The sequence below is a fragment of the Amphiprion ocellaris genome, chromosome 10 (genome assembly GCF_022539595.1).
Source record: "Amphiprion ocellaris isolate individual 3 ecotype Okinawa chromosome 10, ASM2253959v1, whole genome shotgun sequence".
NCBI lineage: Eukaryota > Metazoa > Chordata > Actinopteri > Pomacentridae > Amphiprion > Amphiprion ocellaris.
Window position 1 is genome coordinate 11,056,677 of NC_072775.1, and position 22,564 is coordinate 11,079,240.

The 22,564-nt window shown below is 38.3% G+C and overlaps 3 protein-coding genes across 3 annotated transcripts; 2 read left to right on the forward strand and 1 right to left on the reverse strand.

The window, feature by feature from the left end:
* Nucleotides 1–888: 888 nt before the first annotated feature.
* setd9 (SET domain containing 9) lies at nucleotides 889–1,917 on the reverse strand. Its single transcript, XM_023289647.3, has one exon. The coding sequence runs from the start codon at nucleotides 1,881–1,883 to the stop codon at nucleotides 1,032–1,034; it is 852 nt and encodes a 283-aa protein (XP_023145415.1). The 5' UTR covers nucleotides 1,884–1,917; the 3' UTR covers nucleotides 889–1,031.
* Nucleotides 1,918–3,014: 1,097 nt separating this feature from the next.
* On the forward strand, nucleotides 3,015–8,369 carry dcun1d1 (DCN1, defective in cullin neddylation 1, domain containing 1 (S. cerevisiae)). Its single transcript, XM_023289648.3, has 7 exons — nucleotides 3,015–3,168; nucleotides 4,947–5,160; nucleotides 6,350–6,518; nucleotides 6,960–7,090; nucleotides 7,183–7,265; nucleotides 7,351–7,447; nucleotides 7,711–8,369. Exons 1-7 carry the CDS (start codon nucleotides 3,166–3,168, stop codon nucleotides 7,785–7,787), a joined length of 774 nt encoding a protein of 257 aa, XP_023145416.1. The 5' UTR covers nucleotides 3,015–3,165; the 3' UTR covers nucleotides 7,788–8,369.
* A 1,888-nt stretch (nucleotides 8,370–10,257) lies between these two features.
* On the forward strand, nucleotides 10,258–20,522 carry ccdc39 (coiled-coil domain containing 39). Its single transcript, XM_023289643.3, has 20 exons — nucleotides 10,258–10,473; nucleotides 11,407–11,526; nucleotides 11,656–11,802; nucleotides 11,901–12,059; nucleotides 12,167–12,259; nucleotides 12,653–12,781; nucleotides 12,899–13,090; nucleotides 13,194–13,297; nucleotides 13,388–13,520; nucleotides 15,125–15,319; nucleotides 15,463–15,627; nucleotides 15,708–15,845; nucleotides 16,124–16,332; nucleotides 17,142–17,265; nucleotides 17,384–17,543; nucleotides 17,688–17,794; nucleotides 18,535–18,675; nucleotides 18,844–19,023; nucleotides 19,138–19,226; nucleotides 19,762–20,522. The coding sequence occupies exons 1-20, from the start codon at nucleotides 10,375–10,377 to the stop codon at nucleotides 19,943–19,945; spliced, it is 2,868 nt and encodes a 955-aa protein (XP_023145411.2). The 5' UTR covers nucleotides 10,258–10,374; the 3' UTR covers nucleotides 19,946–20,522.
* Nucleotides 20,523–22,564: the final 2,042 nt, after the last annotated feature.

Genomic DNA, 22,564 nt, shown 5'->3' on the forward strand with positions numbered 1-22,564 from the left:
CAAGTTTCAACTGCTTGATAATTGGAGAAGCTGCATCGTTGTTCTGGTTTAGACATGGTTTAAATACGTCTGCAGATTATCTCCTCTCCCTTCTGGATCCCTGTATGTGAGCAAACTCAGCTATTTAAGCACTCAATCCTGCACTGGACAAGAACTGGATCACATGAAAAATGTGAAAATGTGGCAGCAAGGCTGCAGAAAAAGATAAGTTAAAAAGCAGTTTAAAAATTGTGAAAATAATGGCAAATTTCTGTAGAATAATTATATTTTTTTTGCAGATGTAAACACAGAAAATCAGAATTTTACAGTCACAGATTGTAAAGAAACAAGTTAGTATTTGTAAAAATATAGATATTTGATGTGGAAACTGTTTACTGTTTTTTTCTAGTCAATATGTAAATTAATACTTTGTCAGTGGTTTTAGTAGATACTATATTTAATTGAACAAACCACAGAAAATCTGTAAAATTACACAATTTTTTTCTATTAGGGTCAAATTATTGTCATTTGTAAATCTACAGATTTTTAATATGGACATTACTTACGTTTGTTCTCATTTTACTAGATATTATCTGGGTCAATATATAATTGAGGGACTTTTGAAGACGATGAGATATATCTTGCGCACATTTTTATTAAAAGTAAAAAAATAAATGTTTTTTTTATGTTCATTATGATCATGTGTCACCACCAGCTCGTCTGTGATCATCTGTGTTTGTTTCCTCGTCACAGACTGGAAGCAACACAGTGTGAGTTCTCAGAACAGGTTTTCATGGCCTGACCTGAATGCATTTTCAGATGAAAGGAAACTTTGTTCTCTCTCCTCTGTTCTCTGTAAAGTGGATTTTTAAATGAGACTGCTGTAAAAAAGTCGAACAGTCATGAAAGGATTGTGGTGCGGACTTTATTCCAGTGTCTTCCTGAGTGTACAAAGAAAGCAATGACCTCCCCTCCTCTCCCCCTTTAAACCCAGTGATAACACAGTTTGAATTTCAACAATGGATTGTTTTCAGTTGGAGTGTGAGCTGCTTTTAATGCACGATGGTGTAGTAGTTGGAGAAGAGTTCCTCCCCTGCTGTAATGTCTCTGAGGGACACCAGCACCACACAGCGTAGAGGCCTCTGGGTGTCCTGGCTGTAGTTGACGTTGGGGACAAACTGTCGCAGCTCGATGGGAAACCTGTCCGGCACGTCAAACTCCTGGTAGCAGACGTTGGCGGCCCTTTCGTTGGAGCAGTTGTTCACATACTGACCCACAGCGAGGGGGTTCAGAGGAGCGTCCGTCAGCCAGCTGGTGTCGCTCATCAGGAAAGGACCCAGTCTGTCTCTGCCACTGCAGGACCTGAACACCATCCTGGAGATGCTTCTATCATTTCCATCAACCAGGATGCCGTCAATGCACCTGAACACAAAGGGGTTTCTGATGGACTGCAGCAGAATGGGCTCATAGGGCTGGTAGACGGTGCCTGGATACATGGCAACTGTGGCTCCTTGGGGTACAAACCCTTTGGTGACAAACACTCCGGTCCCTGCCTGAGGTAAGGAGCTGGGCCTGCGGTCGATGCTGAAGCCCAGAGACTGGAACATGACCTCCTGAGGGCTTCCTCCCTGCTGCTGCTCACCTCTGGTCACCTGAGGAGGAAGGTGAGTCTGTGCTGCCAGGATGTGCCTGTGATCAGCCCCATGACTGAGGATCAGCAGCCTGAAGAGCCTCAGCAGACTCTCAGAAACCTCCACATCCGGAACCAGCTTGTCCTTGCAGCGCTCCGTCACCTGCCGCAGAGTTTTCTCATTTTTAGACAAGTTCAGAAGCATCCAGGGAACAAACCTGTGTCTGTACGACCTCCATTTGTTCTCCAATGTTTGCAGGGCAGATCTGAACATCCAGAGAGACGTCTAGTAGCGCCGACACTCTTCTTCTTCTGGTTTCAGGTTTATTGGCGGTGGTGAGTTTGCGTTTTACTGCCGCCTGCAGGCTGGAGTCAGAATGTCCAGTATTTAAAAACTCGCATCCTCTCCATCAAATTAGTTTGTCTAAAACATGATTTAATAACCGTCATTTATGGTTTAGTGGAATAGATCATACTAAAACTTTATTCTATCTTCCTGATCATTTAAAAATCTCACCGGAGCATCTCTACTCCCGATTTTAAAAAAAACAAAAAAAAAAAACAAACAAACGTTAAAAAGAGTGGAATACTGTGGCACAAAAACTGTAAAATTGGTAAATATAACAAAAAGAAATAAAATAATAACATTTATCTGATTTAAATAAAGTAAAACTGTGTAGTTTTATAGCCACACAATGTAAAAGAATGAATTACTGTTTGTAAAAATACAGCTTTTTAAAATGGACATTATGTGCAATTTTTCCTGTTATTTATTTATTGGTGTCAGCATGTAAATTAATACCTTTAACATTTTTTCTTTAATTTTACTAGATATGATCGGTAATTTACCAATACAATGAGTATCTATACATAAACAGTTGACAAAAAAAAATCCCCCTTTTTTAAACCTTTAATATGTATAATTTCTCAAATGACATCACATATCTGTAAAATTGTGTGTCTTTTGTTTAAATGCAGTTAAAAAAGTTTAATATAACAGTTAAGCAGTGTGCAAAACAAATGATTATTTGTAATTTTCTATTTTTAAGGTTTAAAATGTGAATTTTTTCCCCCCTTGTGATTTTACCATGAATTTTACCTTGAATTTCCCCTGGGATTAATAAAGTATCTATCTATCTATCTATCTATCTATCTATCTATCTATCTATCTATCTATCTATCTATCTATCTATCTATCTATCTATCTATCTATCTATCTATCTATCTATCATCTGTAATAAAACTGTGAAAATCTATGCAACAGCTTAAAGTTAAAAATGATTTGCCATTTTCTTTAGACGTTAATATCAAGATATCATATTTTTTCTTTGAAACTACAACAAATATCTGTAAAAATTACTGTGTTTTCTGCTGATTTAAATACAGTTTAACACATTTTTTTGTTGTTTTACTCATAGTTCTCCATACAGAGCGCTGTGATTTTCACTCTAACCACTAGGTGGCGGTAAAGCAGCAGCGCCTCCACTGCCAATAAACGTCAAACTAGAAGAAGAAGCCAGCTGGATGGGAGGAGAGGGAGTCCGGCAGAGACAAACATGGTGAGAAATTACTCTTTTTTAGCCTTGTTCTTTTGTGCAAACACAAACAGAGCCCTTATACACTAACTACCACTTCTGAGTGATTAATAAAGCCAGTGAACTGATCTGATGACTTCATATCCGCCTTTTAAAACCAAAACTAACGCAGCTAACAACGTTTGCTAACTAGCTCACGTAAAGCTAACCAACTCGCTCAGTTAGCTAACCTTGCTAGCTTTCAAGCCAACTGACAAACAGGAATATTCACTCTGCAGTGACATTAACCGTGGATTAATGTCGACGTGGCTTTATATTTTAATTTCTTATACAGTGTTTTAAATGTTACAGGTGTTGTGTTCTTAAAGTGACCCTCTGCAAAAACCCGATTACCGTCCGTGGAAACAATTACACTCAAGTCTGTCATTATTTCACCTGCTCTGCCCGTTACGTTATACCCAATCCAGTTGTTTTTAACAAGTGGAATAGCTTTAAAGGACTAATTCAACTCGTGCAATATAGTTTTCCACTTGCCAAAAAGTGTTTGTAGTCCCTGCACTGTGATTAAAATAAAGTGAATGCGTCAAAATTACTTGACTTCATTAATTAGATTAGATAGTGAGCTTCATTTTAAAGCCCCTTTGCCCAGTTTCTGTCTGTTTACAGCTGCTTCGTGTGTCTTTGTGAAGCTGTAATGTTCTTGTAACTGAATAACAGTCACCAGAACATTATATTCGGTTTATAGCATATTGATGCATGACATTTAGAGTGATAATAGGTACCACTATAGTAGAGTGTCTGATGTTTAGGGTGTATGTGTCTGGCATGTCAGAGATCCTTGGTGAGAATGGAATTCACATGATTTACAGATGGGTTTTATGTACACAATACAGAAATTAACTCTTTTCCAACAGTCCTAGAGGATTTTATGTTGAATGAAATAAAGTCATTTTATTGCATAAGTAAAATTTTAGTCGCAGTGCAGGAGTTGCACTCACTTTAGTATGTGGAAAACTGCATTTTGGGAGTTGAATTTGTCCTTTAAAGCTATTTTAACTAGTATGGACAACTGAATTGGTTATAATCAAGTCCACAGAGTAAAAAAGTATAATTACTTCCATGGATAGCAATCAGATTTTGGCAGATGATCACTTTTTGGTACAGCAACAGGTCATGACACTGCATGCTGGTCCATACAGACAGTATAATCTGTTTTTGCTAGTCCTCTTACTCCAGTGATAGAGATGATCTTCACCATAGTTCAGTCTGTATTTAGTCAACAACTTGCCTACTCTTAGTGGTCATTATGTGACATTCTAAAGAGCTTAAAAATGTAGTTACACTTCAGACAAATTATACACTACCATTCAAAAGGTGTTACATGAAAACTCACACTTTTATTCATGTGCTAACATAATTGCACAAGGGTTTTCTAATCATCAAGTAGTCTTTCAACACCATTAGCTAACACAATGTAGCATTAGAACACAGGAGTGATGGTTGCTGGAAATATTCCTCTGTACTCCTATGGAGATATTCCATCAAAAATCAGCTGTTTCCAGCTACAATAGTCATTTACCACATTAACAATATCTAGACTGTATTTCTGATTAATTTAATGTTATCTTCATTCAGGAAACTGCTTTTGTTTCAAAAATAAGAACATTTCTAAGTGCCATCAAACTTTTGAACTGTAGTGTATGTTTCATGTTGTTGTGTCTGATCCTTACATTTACCTAATTGTCTGAAATGGCAACTGAGTTGTTCATTTTTTTTGTGTGTGTGTGATTGTCTTTGCACAGAACAAGCTGAAGTCCTCACAGAAGGATAAAGTTCGTCAGTTTATGATCTTCACACAATCCAATGAGAAGACTGCGGTGACCTGCCTGTCACAGAATGACTGGAAACTAGACGTTGCCACGGACAAATTTTTCCAGAGTCCAGAGCTCTATGTTTCAAATCTAAAAGGGGCTTTAGACAAGAAGAAGCTTGAGCAGCTGTATAACAGATACAGAGGTAGGAAAAAAGCACCACTACACACTCAACTCAATTTTTCAGTTTGATGGAGATTTTCTAGACCAGGGGTGTCAAACATGCAGCCTGCGGGCCAAAACCGGCCCTCCAGAGGGTCCAATCCGGCCCGCAGGCCGACTTTGTAAAATATAAAAATTACAGAGAAGACATTAACTGCAAACTGTAAATTTGTAAATCTATAAATTTAAAATAATTTCTAGATCTTGACAGGTTGTTTTGATCATAAAGTAAAATACTAGATTGCTCGTTGTTCTTTTGTCATTTTGTGTGTCATTTTTGTAATATTTCGTCTTGTTTTTTTGTCAGACTTTTGTCGTTTCTCTCATACTTTTGTCATTTTGTATCATTTGTGTCGTTTTGCGTTTTTTTTGGTCTCGCTTGTGTTGTTAATCTACTTTTTTGTTGTCTTGTTTGTCACTTTTTGTTTTACTTTCTTATTTTTGGTCTTGTTTGTGTCATTTGTGTAATTTTTTTGGTCTCGTTTTTGTTGATTGTCCATTTTTTTGTTGCTTTGTAACCTTTTTGTATCCTCTTTGTTTTGTTTCCCATTGTTTGTCTCATTTTTTTGCCGTTTTGTGTCACGTTTTTGTCATTTTGCATTTGATTTTTGTAATATTTTGTCTTGCTTTTGTTGTTTTTTTGCCTTTTTTTGTCTAACTTTTCTCGTTTTGATCATAAAGTAAAATACTTGATCATTTGGTTCCAGATACCTGTGACTAAATGTTTTGTTTCTTTGTAGAAACTCTGTGATCTGGGAGTTGAAATGTGTAAATGATAAACTGAGGCATAATGTTGCTGAAATTGAACTTATTTTTCTTAGGAAATTTCAGGTTGTTCATGATGTTTTGTAAAATGATAATTCCTTAAATGTGAACATTTTCAGAATGTACTGTTTTGCACTAAAACAAAGGGAAAATTTGGAGTTGTGGGTATTTATAGGTTATTATGTTCTGATTTTACCGGTCCGGCCCACTTGACATCAAATTGGGCTGAATGTGGCCCCTGAACTAAAATGAGGTTGACACCCCTGTTCTAGACCGAAGAGGAATAAATCCCACATTACATGGCAAAAAAATGAAGTAGGATTTAAAAAATGACTTATTACCAAAAAAAGTTGTCTGTGGCTGTGAATGAGTAATCAGTAGAAACACTTTTTTGTGCTCTGACTTAGATCCTCATGACGACAACAAGATAGGCATTGACGGGATTCAGCAGTTCTGCGATGACCTGGGTTTGGACCCGGCCAGTATAAGTGTCCTTCTCATAGCCTGGAAGTTCAGAGCAGCAACGCAGTGCGAGTTCTCAAAACAGGAGTTCATGGATGGCATGGCAGAACAGGGGTGAGAATGTATTTTCAGATGATGCAAGCAAGAGAGAACAGACTTTGTTCCTCTGTTCTCTGTGAAGGAGGGCTTTAACATTAGAAACTCATAGACAAAACACAAGTAAGTGGACCACTATAATTCAAATGTTGACTTAATTTGAAGTGAGTGCGCTTTAAAAGGTTTGTCTGAGATGTCTGACATGGTTTTTGGTACATACGTGCACGTATTTATTTAACAATGTGTGGTTTGATCACATTATACTTGTAAAAATGCTCTACAGATGTGAAGTTTCCGGGTTTTGCTTGAAAATGTCAGATGTAAGCCCGTTAGTTAATTGTCTGTTTGACAAATAAATGACATATGCATACATTTTAACGATTAAACAAGCAAAAGTTCATTTAATTAACATACAAAGGGTTTTTTGTCCACTGGATTCTAAAAGTTTTGCTTCCACAGGTGTGACAGCATAGACAAACTGAAAGCGCAGCTGCCAAAGATGGAGCAAGAGTTAAAGGACCATGGGAAATTTAAGGACTTTTACCAGTTTACATTTAATTTTGCAAAGAATCCTGGCCAGAAAGGTTTGGGTAAGAATCTTTTTAATGCTCACCATGTAGCTCATCTGCTGTTTGTTCGCTCTGTTGAATTTGTTCCGACTTTTTGTCTGGTTTTCTTACAGATTTAGAAATGGCGATTGCGTATTGGAATTTAGTGCTGGCTGGACGTTTCAAGTTCTTGGACTTGTGGAATAAATTTTTAGTTGTAAGTGAATAGTCGCACTTTTGGCATGTTCTAAACATACAAGTACAAGTTCTCATTTATGAACTTTGCTGTGAATATTTTACAGGAGCACCACAAAAGATCCATTCCTAAGGACACTTGGAATCTCTTACTAGACTTCAGCACAATGATCACGGACGACATGTCGAATTATGACGAGGAAGGTCTGTAAATTCCTCACTCAGCTGTGCAGAAACATGTTTGTGGTTTTCATAGTATTGTTAGTTTAAACACAAGACACTTCTGCTAAAAAGTGACAAGGAAACTATACTTATAAACTTTCCAAACCCCTCTAAATGCTAATGCTAGCTGCAAGACAACCACCATGTCCAAAGCAAACTTAGCACTGACAAAGAAACTATACAGCTGAAACATAACTGTCATCCGTATTTAGTTATGTAACAGTTTTTGCTTGTTTCTTCCACAGGAGCGTGGCCTGTCCTTATCGATGACTTTGTGGAGTTTGCGCGGCCGCATATCGGGACCAAGAGCACAGCAGTTTAAAGGCCGCTCTCACTGAAGGAACATCCATGTGAGATTTCTACAAAACAGAACGCAGCGAACGGAGGACGAGATGACCGCACTGAGCTGAGATCTATGTTGCCTTTTCAACTCTCAGGACTGAAACATTTTACACAGCAGAGACTTTATATATATATCTCTCTCTATATATATATATAAATATATGCGTGTATGTATATATATGAAAAAGGCATATCTCTTTGTTGGTCAACTTGTAATGTTTGGAACTTTTATCTAAAGTATTGGGCTTCTGTCTGTGCTCAAGCCAGCTGGAGAGGAGTCACCATTTTTACCACATGTGGTTCATTGACGTGGTTGAGCTCAAAAGCAGGTAGATAGACACACTTGAATTCTAACGTAAACACAAGGGTTTGCAAGGGGGGTATTGTTCTTTAAATATTGGATTTTAATACTAGTGTGCATTCCTGATTTTTGGTTTTGTTTTATGATACATTTGTGTGACAAGTCGGTATAAAACCTTGATTGTAATTCTTTTTTAAGCATAATGCTGTTTAAACACAAATGTATAAAGATAAAATAAATGTTTCCATTTGGTATCTTTAAGATTGCAAGGCCTGTGTGTGTTTGTACTTCAGAAGGATGTTAATGTAGTTAGGGCAAATGCTATCCAAAAGAGATTTGCAATACGATTGTCAGTTCAGTAAATTTTATGGTTTGTAATCTGCAGTGGGCCGAGCGGTTGAACAGTGACTCTCACTGTCGCCTTACAGATCAAAGGTTTGAATCTCAGCCTGGGGTCTTTCTGTGTGGAGCGTGCATGTTCTCCCTGTGCAGCATGGGTTCTCACTGACATGCTGAGGTTAGTTGGTGATTCTAAATTGTCTGCAGGTGTAAATGTGAGTGTGACTGTCTGTCTACAGTGTGAACCTGTGATAGACTGGCGACTTATCCAGGGTGTCCTCTGCCTGCCCAGTCAGCTGGGATAGACTCCAGGCCCCCGTGACCCTAATGAGGATAATAAATAAATAGAAAATAGATGGATGGGGATCTGCAGGTACCTTTCTCGAAACTACTCCTTTTTTCTTTAAACTTGGGTTTAACTTTAAGGTTGTTCTAAATCAAAGAAATACCTAATGATACACAAACCAAATCTCTGGGAGACAGTGGTGGAAGAAGCATCCAGATCTATTAAGCAAAAGGACCAATGCAGCAGCTTTATTAGATGATTAATAGTGAAGCACTGGTGTGTCAGCAGCATGTTAATGTTGTACAGGGACAGCAAATAAATCTGGATATTTTCCCAAATCTTTGATTTTTGGTGACATGCTGTATCTTATTTCATATATTATCTGGTGTATAAAGTTTTAATCTTAAAAACAACCGAAGCTGTGAAATAAATCCAAAGTGCAACATTTCCCTCTGAAATGTATTGAAGTGAAAGTATGAAGTGGTTTAAAATTGAAATACTCAAGTAAAACACAATTACCTCAAAATTATACTTCCAGATATAGTATTCAACAGCTGGATCTCATAAAAATGCAACAATTTTGTTTAGGTAAAGAACTTTTCTAGCATCAATTTTATATGATATTGTATGGGTTTTTTTTATTTCTTTACAGTTTAAGGATGGATGGATGGATAGATAGACAGATGGATAGATCAGTATTTTTACAGATTACCAATGCTCATTGATATTATACCCTGATGAAAACACACAAATTCAACATTTTTATGGTGAACACTTACCTCTATTTAACAACAACAAAAAAATCTATGTAAAATTAAAAGTACAATATTTTCCTCTGAAATGTATTTTAGTGGAAGTATTAAGTAGCATAAAGTGGAAATACTCAAAGTACAAGTACCTAAAAAAAATTGTATCTTTGCAACTGGGACAACAGAGGAATACTGCAGGACAGTGGAAAATAGCCATCTAATTAAAATACAGTAATTTTGTGTGCTTATAATACATCTTCTACTTCTCTTCAACAAACAAATCTATGTAAAATACAAGTGCAATGTTTTTCTCTGAAATGTAGTTAAATGGAAGTATACAGTAGCATAAAATGAATAACAATCAAGTACAAGTGCCTCAAAACTAGTTACAAGAACTTCAGTAAAAGTACTTTACACCACTGGTACTACTGAGTCATATTACGAATTATAATTCCATCAGGGATATAAAAGAGTTACTTTATTAAGCTTATTAGAAGTCTGATTTCATGAAATTAAATATTATTACTCCAAACAAAACACAGTTTCATTTATTTGGGCAGTAAGTTGAGATGGGGTGGTGACTTTTGTATTAATTTTTAATCTTTTTTAAGCTATGTTTTGTGTCAACAGTATTTATTTCTGTCTTCTTTACTAATTTAATTTAAATGTAAAATAATGCACCCCGTGAGCCGCAGACGTTCCTCTGGTCTCGCGCTGCCTCCTCGTGGCGCGTACGAGTTAAAGGCGCGTGCGGTTGCTATGGGAGACTTGACAACGGACGGCTCACATAGCAACCGGGCGAGAGAAGCGACTTAATGTCGGAGCGAAAACCGGTTTTACTCTGAAATATTGTTGTGTTCTTTGTAGAGAGTTTGCCGAACAGCGAAGGAAGATGTCGAACATTATTCAGACAGTTTTATCGGACGTCGGCTGGGACGAGCGCTTTGCTGCCCCGGAGCTCAACGCTGAAAACAAAGCTCTGATGGAGGAGGTGAGTTAGGGAAAGTTGTCTGTCACACTGACAAAACCGTGGATTTCTTTATGCACTATTCAATTTTTAGGTCTGTTCTACTATCATAATATATCTTCTGTCAGACAAAAGAGAAGAAATCCTCCAAAATGCACATTTAGGTGTTTCTTTCTTCCTTTTTGTAAAAATAAATAAATAAATAAAATGTTTCTTGGAGATTAGCTTAGCCTGTCTGTGTGTATGGAATCACAGGAGAGCCATAATAAAAGATAAATCAGTTTAAAAAAGAAAAAGGAAATAAATGTGTAAATATAAAGAGGAATAAGTAACAGAATAAATTAAAAAAATAAATCTGTTAAAAAATAAGGAAATAAACATGTAAATATAAAGATAAATAAGTAAAAGAAATAAAAATAAATCTGTTTAAAAAATGAAATACATGTGTAAATATAAAGAGAAATAAATAAAAAAACAATTTAAAAATATGGAAATATAAAGGTATTTTGTCCTTGCTTTTCCCTTTTCCCTTTGTTTTTTCCTTTTGTTTTTCCGTTTTGTGTCATTGCTTTTTACATTATGCCTTTGCTCTTACTTGATGGGCTGAACTGCCAATCAAATGGCTTTGGGCGGGGCTTTCTGTCCAGGGTGAGTAGTCAATACCTGAAAAATCAAAAAACAAAATTAAAAAAAACTAAGGGAAAAGGGACAAGCAAAGACAAAATTTACCTTTATATTGCCATACGTTTTAATTAATTAATTTACCTATACCTGGAGTTACAGGTTGTCAGTCTTACATTAACACACAGTGGACAGCTGACCAAGTGCACTTTTACCAGACAAATGTTTGTAAATGTGAACACCGCTTGACAACATGTCAAGTCACATGAACATACATGCTGCAGTTCAAATGTCATGTACGTTATGCATGTGATCTGATGCTTTCCTCAACAACAGATTCTTAAGAAAGAGATGGAGTTGATGCAACTGACAAACAAACTTGAGAGAGACAAGGATCAAAAACAAGTATTGACTGATTTCCTCAAAAGTGCTAAACAGGAGCTGGAAAACACTGCGGTAGGTATATCATAACACAATATTTATTGTGTGTCAGACCGGTGTGTCTTTTCTCTTGTAACTGGGTTATAGAGTAGTCACAGTGTCAGGGTGTGTTGTTAGTTTGTGATTTTGATCTTCTGCACAAAGGCTCTGTGCAAAGCCAAGCAGAGAGAGGAGGAGTTGGAGAAACACCTGACAGCCCTTGCAGAGAGAGAGGCAGGTCGCCTTGCTCAGGAGACGACTAAGATGAAGAATGAGCTCGGATCTTTAGCAGAGAGGAAAGACACGCTAGAGGTATATATGCCGTATATGTACTTAAAAATACAAAAAAGAGAAGCAGTTATAGCTGTTGGTTCCCACATATGCTTCTTAACCTTTGTCCATATCGGTAGAACCACATTTTCAAGTCCAGACAGAAGCTAGAAGAGTTTAGGAACCAGTTGAACTGGGACCAGGAGACAATGGATGCCTTTCTAGAGGAGTCAGCAAGCCAAGATGAAAACATAATGTCCATCATTAAGTATGCTCAGCAAGATGAGCAGAGGATCAAGGTAAGGGGATGATAAATCAATCAAGTGATTCTGTTTTCAGCTCCACACTGAACTGCAGCTTACAGCTCTGACTCATCATCTGAGCTTTCTAATCTCTCCTCATACAGTCACTCACTCTGGCTATAGAGAAGAAGACCCTGGAGGCCCATGAAAAGCGCAAAGCACTTGACAAAGAGTTGACTGAAACAATGTCTGCACAGGTAATGTAAGAAAGCACACTACAATCTTGTCGAGCATCAGCTTTCAGAACTTTAATCCAAGCAGACCACTGTAGCAACTGGAGACCAAGTTCAATATGAGCACATAATCCATCCATTGTTTCTATGGTCACAGGGGCTGGATCCTATCCCAGCTGAATTAGGGTGACAACAGAGTACACAATAGACAGGCTGCCAGTTGAGCTTATAATGAATGAGATATTTTAGAGGATTAAATTTTACTCTATCGACAGGAAGAAGAGTAAAAAGTGATCAGTGTATCCCATAATAGATCAGAATTGCTACTAAAATGACAGGGTTGCTGTCACGTGTTAGTTATCAGCAGTTGTTGTGACCAGGTTGTTCACCATGAAAATGCATCTGCTGGTCTAACAGGTTGCTCTGGATAAGACTACTGAGAATTTGCAGCAGGCTCACTTGGAGACTCAGCAGCTCATCCATCAGTGGGAGAACACTATCAAGCAGATGAAGCAACGAGATGTTCAGATGCAGCAGTGTGCACTGGTAAAGAGTGGGTCTGCTGATAAAACGCACTGAAACTAAAGAATAAAAGCTGACAGAATGTGAATCCACTCTGCACGGTACACTTGAGTAACACGTGTTGCTTTTTTATCATTCCAGCAACTTGCCCAGGTCAAGCAGAACATCAGGGAAAGAAACGAAACCATTGCAGAGAAGAAGCACTTACTGGATACTCAGAAGAAGAACAACAAGGAAACTGAGAGGAAGATAGCGGCAACCAACGTTCAGGCAGCAAAACTGCGGCAGGATCTGACAGAGCAGCAGAATAACTGCAGCAGGCTGCAGGATGAGGTAAGCACAGACTGCTGAGTGTGTACCCAAAGGATAGTTATATTTCATGTAATCTAGCTTCATGTTCTAAGAGTGAACGGGTTGATTCTTATGTGTCCCACAGCTGAGCAGCAGCAAAGGCACACTGGACAGAACAACCTCCAATGTGGAGTCTCTGACGGCCCACATATCCAGAATGAAGAAAGACATCCAGGATAACAATGACAAGTCAGTGAAATATTACATTTCTCTGTCTATAAATGAACTCTTTAGTGCTTTAGTACCCAGACTCTGTGTATATATATGTGTGTTTTGTAGACTGACCAGGGTAAGGGCTTACAATGCTGCACTGGAGGAGAAGCTGAAAGTTGTAACTCAGACTGCACTTAGTGAGGAAGAGAGAGCTGCACAGATGGACCAGTTCCTCAAGGATGAAGAGCAGGCCATCAAGGTGAGCAGCCAAACAACCCGAAAACAGAAACTCGTTATCTGCTGTGGAGCCAAGTGGAAGAGAACTGATGTCATACACAGTTCAGTTATTCTCCTCAGGATCTTTTGATCAAGTATTTTTGCCTTATATGACGTGAATTTTCTGGAATGGGCAACATGGAGCATTAATGATCTGAAACATCAACAATGGGAAACATGAAAACTCTTCACAAAACCTTTACATCCATAAACTTACCAAAAGTAAGCTAACTAAATAGTGTCTCTCTAGTAGATATTTTTTAAACTACACATACTCTTTACATATATATATACACTCAGACCCCTCTGAGTACATTTTACTATTTCAACCCACATTTCCTGAATTCCAGAAATAGATGCCATGAGTGTGTAGCAAAATGTTCTCTGCTGGTGTCTTCACTGTCACTGCTTTTCGAGCAATGAAAGGTTTACCTTGTAACGTGTTATCCAGATACTTATGGTGCCACCCTGGGGACACCCTGGACAGGTCACCAGCCAATCACAGGGCTACACATAGAGACAAACAAGCACTCTCACATTCACACCTACAGACAATTTAGAATCACTCCTAAATAAACAGTGCGTGAAAATAAAAGTGAATAGCAAATGAAAACAAGACTTAATCCTGCAGTACAGAGTAGTGTAATATGGAGCAAGTTTGACATATAGCCAGGCTTTCTTTGCATAAACTGACAGAACATAAAACCCCATTCAGAGATAATGGGTATCACAATGGGGGTTCTTATGATGTATGCCTTCACTGTTTGTTCCTGTAGTCAGTTTCTTTTTTTAGACTGTAATCCTTCCTCTGAATGCTGCGTTTCTGTTTTTATGTGTCACATCCAAAGCGTTTCCCTGACACTTGTTGTAGCCTACTCTGTCTGTGTTTGCAATTGTTCCCTTCTGTAGTTCTGCAAACCAATCATGGCTGGTTGGTGTAATCAGTAGTGTTGCACCAGCACAGTAATTTCCCCACAGATAACAGATTTAAAACTCTACCTGGTGCTGGTTCTGATAGGCTTAAGCAGCATTGTGTGAACTCATTTGGTAAAAGTTTGAATGTAACAGATACATGATAGTCCCACACTACAGCTTGAAGTCACATAATTGAAACTGACTAAGTGAAAATAATTTTGGTCCAACGCAGGACGCAAACCTCAGTCTCCTTGGTAAAAGTCCCATAACTCTTAAACTGGAAAAACTTTGGGTCTTGGTGTTAAATATCGACTCAGGTGGCAGCAATGCCACAGGACATTTTGTGCAGATCGCTGAGTCACCACTGGCTTTGACACAACAGCAGAATTTTCCACTCTGGGAATGAGAACAGGTTTGAGCTGAGAAGGTCCATCTGAAGTGTATTGGAATGGTAGAGATGCAATAGAGTCGAACGAGCACATTTTGCAGGAAGTGCAGCACTACTTACTGTATCTATGCGTATCTAATTTATAATATCCACTTGCAAATCTTAATCCAGATCAACATAATCAGTGTCACATATAACAATCCCATTTTTTTTGGAGTGCTCAAAATGCTAGATCATTGTCTTTTAATTCTACTCTGTGAGCCTGAGCTTGTGCTTTGCTACAGGAGTTGGATGTGCAGCTGCGAGACTGCATGGAGGCGCTGTTTCATCGTAAAGAGCATTTACAGGCCGCCAAGACCAAGGAGAAGGATGTTCTTGCACAGATTTCAAAGAATAAGTCCATCATTTCCAACCTGGGCAGCCAGCTCAGTAAACTGGAGAAGGAACTGACAAGACAGCAGAAGATCATGACTGAACAGGCATGTTTATTAGAAATCCCACACATACAGATGTGGCCATTTACTATCACACAACCTGCAGTAGCTTTCACTAGTCTGATGCTACACTCAACAATATCAATACATATATTTAGATGTTCCTCCCACTTTCTTGCATCTTGTAGGACACCCAGATGTCCTTCCTGACTGATAAACTGAGGCGGCTGCAAAGTGACGTTGAGTCAGATGAAAAACAAATGCTGGACAGAAAGATTGCTGAGCTGACCAAAGACCTGGAGGAGAAACAAAAGACAGCCAAAACATTGACTAACACACTGAAGGAGTCTGAGGTCAGTCTGATACATCACTGTACTGTTCTGCATCTCATTGTGAAATAATTCCACCTCACATATGTCTTTGTTCGTGGCAGGATGATATTCGCTGTTTGAAGAAAAAGCTGGAGAAGTCAGAAGCTCAAAATAGTGATCTGACAGACAAGGTAGATGAGCTCCTGCTGATCCATACCACCAGTGAAAACGAGCTGAAGAGACTCAGGATGACGAAATATGTAAGTAGCAGATATCATATCAGGAAAACAGCACAGACTAAGACAGGATCATTTCCATATGAAATCAACAAAACCTGCAAAACAAACATCCATCTTTTAGTTGATGTGCCTAAACAATGGTGAGCATTTGTTCCTGAAAAGTTTATTCCAGTTTTTGATCTTCAATCAGTTGATAATATTAGACGTATTTTACACTGACCAAATGAAAAATATGTAATGTACCTGAAAGCAAGGACTGTATGTTGTCATGGCATGCACTGTGTGTTAATCTTCATTAGGACAACATGATGGAGCACAACATTTTAAAAGTAGAGGTCAGACGTGTGAGAGATCTGCTGTACAACAAGGCGGACAGTGTGCTGTCTTTGGAGAAGAGGAAGTTGCAGCTGCAGGAAGCCATGAAAAAGAGAGAGGATGAAATCAAGGTGTACAAAGAGATGCTCAGCCAGCAGCTCAAGACCAGCGAGCAGGAGAGGCAGAAACTCAGGTAAAAAGCTCAGCTGTGGAAAAAATGAGTACTGTATGGAAATTGATGCCTTTTTTATATTTGGATAAGCAAACAGGTACAGGCTGCAGATAAAAGTCCTAAACTTGAACATGATTGCAAGGAAAATTAGGTTTTTCATTCATTTATCAAAAACATTAACACATATAACCTTCTGTGCCCTTGGATGTTTAGTCCACCTGTCTTTGACATTAGCTGTCTGAAATCTTTGACCACTCTTCTGGCAAAATTGTTTTAGTTGCAAAATGTTTGAGGGTTTTCTTACATGTACAGCCCATTCCAATTCCCTCCACAACATTTCAGTTGCATTCAAATCTTTGTTTTGATGATTCTATTCCATCTATTCCACCCTCCATTTCTTCCTTTTTACTCATTCCTCTGTGAATTTGCTAGTGGGCTCATGATCAATATCCTGGTGTAAGGTCCACTTTCACTTGAAGTTTTAGATGGATGCCTTACGTTATGCACATTATGTTCAAGCACTTTTTGTTAAGATACAGAATCAATAGTTGAATTAATGAGCTGCTCAGTCCCTAAGGCAGCAAAGCAACCACAGATTATTACCACCACCATGCTTCACATCTGGTATGAGGTTCTGTCTTTAGTCTGCACCAAACATGGTTACTGTTACTCAGAGCACAAAATTTCAAAAGAATGTTTTCTTGTTCAAATATGTTGAAAAAAGTCAACAATCATCTCATTTTGACTTAAAGATTGTCCGATCTAAATTTACATCCTCTGAGCAAACATTTTTTCCAACAGGCCTAATTTATTTATCGATTCTGTCTCAGTGTTGAACTCAATGAGAAGCTGCTCAAGATCGACACGATGAAGAAACGTTTCGAGGTTGTGAGTCTTTCACTGGCAGCTCCTGAGGGAGAAGAGGAGCAGTCCCAGGCTTACTACATCACAAAGGTGAGACTTCTTCAAACCTGCTGCTGTGTCACATTTGGGGCTTGCTGAAGCTAACTGAGGTCAGATTATTCCTGCACCACACCAACTCTTTGAATCACTCCTGTGTGCTTCTCACCAGGCTGCACAAGAGAAAGAGGAGCTCAAGCAGAAGGGAGACGGTCTGGATGCTAAAATTCGCAAGACGGAGCTGGAGAATAGAGCTCTGGAAAACACCATCCAGCTGTTCAACAACAGCAACTCTGCATTTCGCAAATCCCTCAACAAAGCCAATGAATCCAGTACGTGTGAGAACTGCACAGCTCTGTTATCAGCACTATCAGCAGCAAGTTATGTCATTTATGTCCGTTTTTTGTCTTTGTGTGTTGAAATTAGTAGAGCAGATATCACTGGTCACGCACTAATTGAGACTGTTTTCATTTTAGGTCCAGAGTTTCAGGAAAAACTGAAGCTGGAAGAGCAGCTGAGAGTGGCTGAAGAGACACTAAAATATCGAAAAAAACAAGTGCAGGAGCTCCAACAGGACTTACAGGTTATTGTTATTTATAGCATGTAAAGAGCAGAGTTATTAGAAAAGCAATTAGTCCATGAACACTGAACACCTCCCCCTAAATCAGCTATGTTCAGAGTGCATTAAGAAAGCTTCCTCAATGGTTTGAACTGCATTTAAATCTTGTCAGACCATTTTTAAGTCACATTTGTAGCCTAAATCTCAGTAGTAGGACATTCAACTTTTATATCCTCACAACAGTTAATAATAAAAACAAAAAAAATCATCATTGACCTTGACCAAGTATACAAAGCAGTTCTGTTTACTCTGGATTGATTTGCATGATTAATAATTCATTACTAAGGTTGTATAGAATGTCTTCCCTAAAAAAACTACTTGCTAGTTTTGCACTAGGAATTTTTTAAAAATTGAGAAATATCTTAACTTTTCAGACTATACATGGACTACTGTGTCTGTTATTCACTATCTCAGTACAGTAACACATAAATACTGTGGGAAATAATAAGCAGTTTTTCATCGTTTCCCTTTTCAAAACGCTCTTTCTTTATCCCCGTCTTCACTCGCCCTCATTCTCATTTCCTGTCTGCAGAAGTAGCTATTATTTAGTTGGGTCCCTGCGAGAGTATTAAGTTAAAAATAAACCCTCTCAACAAATCTGTCTGAGTCGTCCAGTGAAATTGACCTCGCATGAATCCTCTGTGTATGTGCATGCCTCTCCGCCTTGCTTTTTTGTGCTTATATGTGCTGCTCTCCATTTCCAGGCCATGAACAATACCTTTGAGAGTCTACTCCAAGAAGAGGAGCTGGAGAAAGATAAGATAATACAGAAACGGTCGCTCATCAGTAAGCTGAGCAAAGAAATCGCTTCCCAGCAGGAAAAAATTGATAGAGCCACAAAACAGGTTTGATACCTGCCTGTATCACTTTTTCTAAACACATTTCAGAACCCAGGGTCCATTGGGTAGCAGCAAAAAGACAGCAAATAGTAAACAAATAAGGAATGTTGTATGTACATACCAAACTATTACCATGATCATATTTTAAGTCTGTGTTGTCCTGCTGTTTGCCAGAGCTCCAAGCTGACCAGAGAGATCCGCTCAGTACAGAACACCAGGAGTGAGACTTTCGAAGAGAAAGACATTAAGCTGAAGGAGCTGAAAGAATTTAACAAGAGCATCGACGGGATGCTGAACGAGGTCATGGAGGACAAACCTGACCTCAGATCTGTGCTGGAGAAATACTTCCTGCAGGTGCAAAAACAGCTGACACCGCATTGCTTTATGAGGGCTAATGAAGCTTTCAGCCGTGGCAGGTTTAGCTTTTTACTGTTAAACTTTAATGCTTTTTTCTGGTGTTTCTCTCAGGCCAATCTGTCTCTTCTGGCTCCATCCTCCACTCCTAGCAGCCGCCGGAGCTCCAAGACAAACTATGCTCATAGCTCCGCCTCTGTCAGGTCAGGCTTTAAAAAAAAAAAAGTTTGATCTTTTCTTACCTATTTTTAATGACAGAAAATGACAGCAGACAAATAATGAAGACACAAAGACTAAAAAGGAGCAAGAATAATACAGAATCGAGTAAAGTTACTCACGTACCTCAAACCCTTGTCTTGAAGAATTAAAGCAGTCTGGTCTCTTGGTGGTAAGTTCATGAACTCCTTTCACCAATTCTCCAAATTGAAACAGTTTGGTTTCTGTTTTCAGTTTAATAAATCATCCCTTTGGCTGATAGGAAGCTCAGGGCTATAATACTACGTATAAGTTTTGGCTGTGTCCGTTTTCCCTAGTAATGAGGGTTTTAGATACACACGAGGAATATGACTGAAAACTTTGTTATTAGAATATAACCAGTCAGCTGAGGTTGTGCTCGGTTGAGTCTTTATGCTTTTACTATGAAAAGGAGAGTAGTCTTCATTTTAAAAATAAAATGTCAGAAACTCTCCCACTCGCGACTGTAGATTTCAGTGTGCTGCTCTTGTCTCTGTGCTGTAGGTCTCCTGCCTCCTCAGCCAGCAGCAGCCCCAGGGCCTCCACACTTCACTCCCCAGTGCTGAACACAGTGGACCTGGGCCTGGGTCTGACCATGACCTCCCCTCCTCTCACCACCTCCAGATGCTCCAGCTCTGCCAGCAGCACAAGCAGCAGCAGCAGCAGCAGGAAGTTAAAGAACCTGTAGTGTCAAGTGACGGCTGCTTTATTAGCATTTTTTATTTAGTTCAACATTTCTTCAAACAGACGAGTGTAGAGTTGCACAGAATAACTGTAGTGCCCTGTATGATGTGTTAATGCTTTGTTCAGGATAACTTGTGTGTGGAGCAGTTGTGTATTTTGACATGTCAGTTCTTAATCCTTGACTTTATGATTTTCATTAATTTATATAAATCTACTGAGCATGAAATTACCTGATTAGAAAGAGTGCAGTTTGGCAAATGTCTAGACATTTTTAATGTAATTTTTTCAAAAGAAACAACATTGTTTTCCATTCCAGTTCTTGATTTTATGTTTTCTTTTGACTTAGAAATAGAATTGATCCAAAGACAACTCAGTAAAAAGTAACAAAAAAACTTACAGCTTCTGCTTAAGTGCAGAATTTAGTTTTAGATGTTTGAAACTGATCAAAAGCGGATCTCTTTCTCATCTGTTTCCTGGTATTGATAATCAATGCATCATTTACAAAGCTGTGAAATATATTGTGGGATCAACAGCCACATTTTTTTCCAGTGATTAATAAAAACACATCTTTAAAAAATCCATACATGACTGCTTAAAAAGATGCCCTGCTTCCTCATACTTCAGGGTTTTGTTTGCTTTGCTTTTCATTATACTGAACAAAAGCAGCTCTAAGCTCCACAGAAGCAGAAGAGACACTTTCCCACAGTGGATTTCACTCAGTGTTTCTGGTGTAAAGCTTCAACATGCTGCTGCTTATCCTGTTCGCTGGATGTTTGGCCTCATGTGCTGCACAGACAAGTGAGTACAACCATCAGTTATTAATGGAAATTTTAAAGGAGATTGTGCTTAGTGTGCATACTGTATTGTAAATGTGTTGAGTTACAGTTTGTGGTAAGTTAACCTGTGTTTAGATTGTGGTCTGTATGTTTCTCCAGTGTCTTCTTCCTTCTCTACAACGGGTATATCGACCATGATGCCTACTCTTATCACATAAATCCATCAACAGCAGTCACAACCCCAGCTGGATCAACAAACAATGGTAGGTGCATTTAATTGCAGAGTAGACCCATGCGTCTTTTTATGTATTTTGTAGTTGTGGCATTCTTTGACGGAGCTGTTCGCTCCAGTCAGGAGCTAAATGAAGTAACACTTGCTCTCATTATGAACCAGGTAACTCACCAACCTTGTTCACAAAATGAGTTTTATATCCATGAAGAGATTCAAATCCAATTGAGTGCCTGCATGTAACAGGTTTTAAAAAATGTGTGTCTTTCAGATCCGTCTAACCATCCTGCACATTCAGCCAGATGCAAACTTCAGTCTTACTGTAAAGAACATCACCAGAGTCTGAAAACTCACGAGTTTCTGTTGAGTCTTTTGTTTTGTATCGCGATAAGACAGACTAAAAAATGAGACTATATCAAGTTATGTCTCAAAAGATGTATATTTTTATATTTACCATGAGATTTTCTTTAGTACCAAAATGGACAAATTTTACATAGATTTTTAAAATTTTTTTTTTAAAGAGGACATTAAGACTTTGTAATAACTCACAGGGAATCATGTTTTCATCATAGAGAGGTAGAGGTGTAGAAATATATAGAGCTGGTATCAAACTTTTAAAAAAACAACCTTATAAGCTGAAAATGAATTCAACATGTCTACATCTTAAAGGTGCAATATGTGAATTTTTGAACATAAATATAGCAGCAAGCAACTATAAGCTCTGAGTAATGACCTTCCCAGCAGCAAATGAAGTCAAACTGTAATGCCCTCGACTTCAGCTGCCCAGTAAAGGCTCTGACAGACAACAGAGTGTCAGTTGTGACAATACAGCGTGTTTAAGTGACAGGAGAATGACTTGGAGCTGCTGTAACCTTCACTATTCTATTAAAGCAACAAAATACTTGCTTTTGTAGTTTGTACTAAAAACCCACTTTTACTCATTCTCACATTCGGGAGCAGAAATTGTAAAACAGTGAAAGCAGAGCTGCTCAGCAGATAGAAACACAGTGTGAAGAGAGTCGCACAAAAAAGCTAAATGTCAACCTGACAGCAGAACAATCTGTTGAAGAGATCCAGTGAACGCAGTGCTGCAGGTGATGAGCTGGAATTGTATTTGCTGCTTAAAGTTAGTTAAGTTTAAAGTAATAAAATGTCAAGAAAATGGAAAATGTTGAGTTTGAGAGGCAGCGTTAGTAACGTGGTTAGCAACATGGATGTAAACAACTTCACTAGTTGGTGGTAATTCTAATTTCATATTGAAAAACACTCCTCCAGACTCACAGAATACATTGTACAACTGTGACTTTCTCTCACTCAGTAAAATTGTAATTCAACTTATTTGAAGTCTGACCTACTTGGTGTCCACCACCTCCATCTACTAAAGGCTACAATCAACTATTTTGGATATGGTTTCTTTTATTTTGTAATAATTCCTTAATGTAATTCACTGTACACCTCTTCAGATAAGCACAACAGCTTTTCAGTGTCCAGGCATCGTAATGGAGATTTTGTCTAAACAATAAATTCCTAAAAGATATTCCTTGACATATGGAAGACAAAAAAGATATAGAAAAACAACATGTTCTTCCATTTTCCTACTTTTGTAAATTATCCAAAA

Coding starts and splice junctions, on each gene's coding strand:
- setd9 (XM_023289647.3), bottom strand. CDS start 1,883: ATGTTCAGATCTGCCCTGCAAACATTGGAGAACAAATGGAGGTCGTAC.
- dcun1d1 (XM_023289648.3), top strand. Junction 5,161..6,349: donor GCTGTATAACAGATACAGAG/GTAGGAAAAAAG, acceptor GCTCTGACTTAG/ATCCTCATGACGACAACAAG. Junction 7,091..7,182: donor TCCTGGCCAGAAAGGTTTGG/GTAAGAATCTTT, acceptor GTTTTCTTACAG/ATTTAGAAATGGCGATTGCG.
- ccdc39 (XM_023289643.3), top strand. CDS start 10,375: ATGTCGAACATTATTCAGACAGTTTTATCGGACGTCGGCTGGGACGAG. Junction 17,266..17,383: donor AGGCTTACTACATCACAAAG/GTGAGACTTCTT, acceptor GCTTCTCACCAG/GCTGCACAAGAGAAAGAGGA. Junction 17,795..18,534: donor AGCTCCAACAGGACTTACAG/GTTATTGTTATT, acceptor CTCCATTTCCAG/GCCATGAACAATACCTTTGA.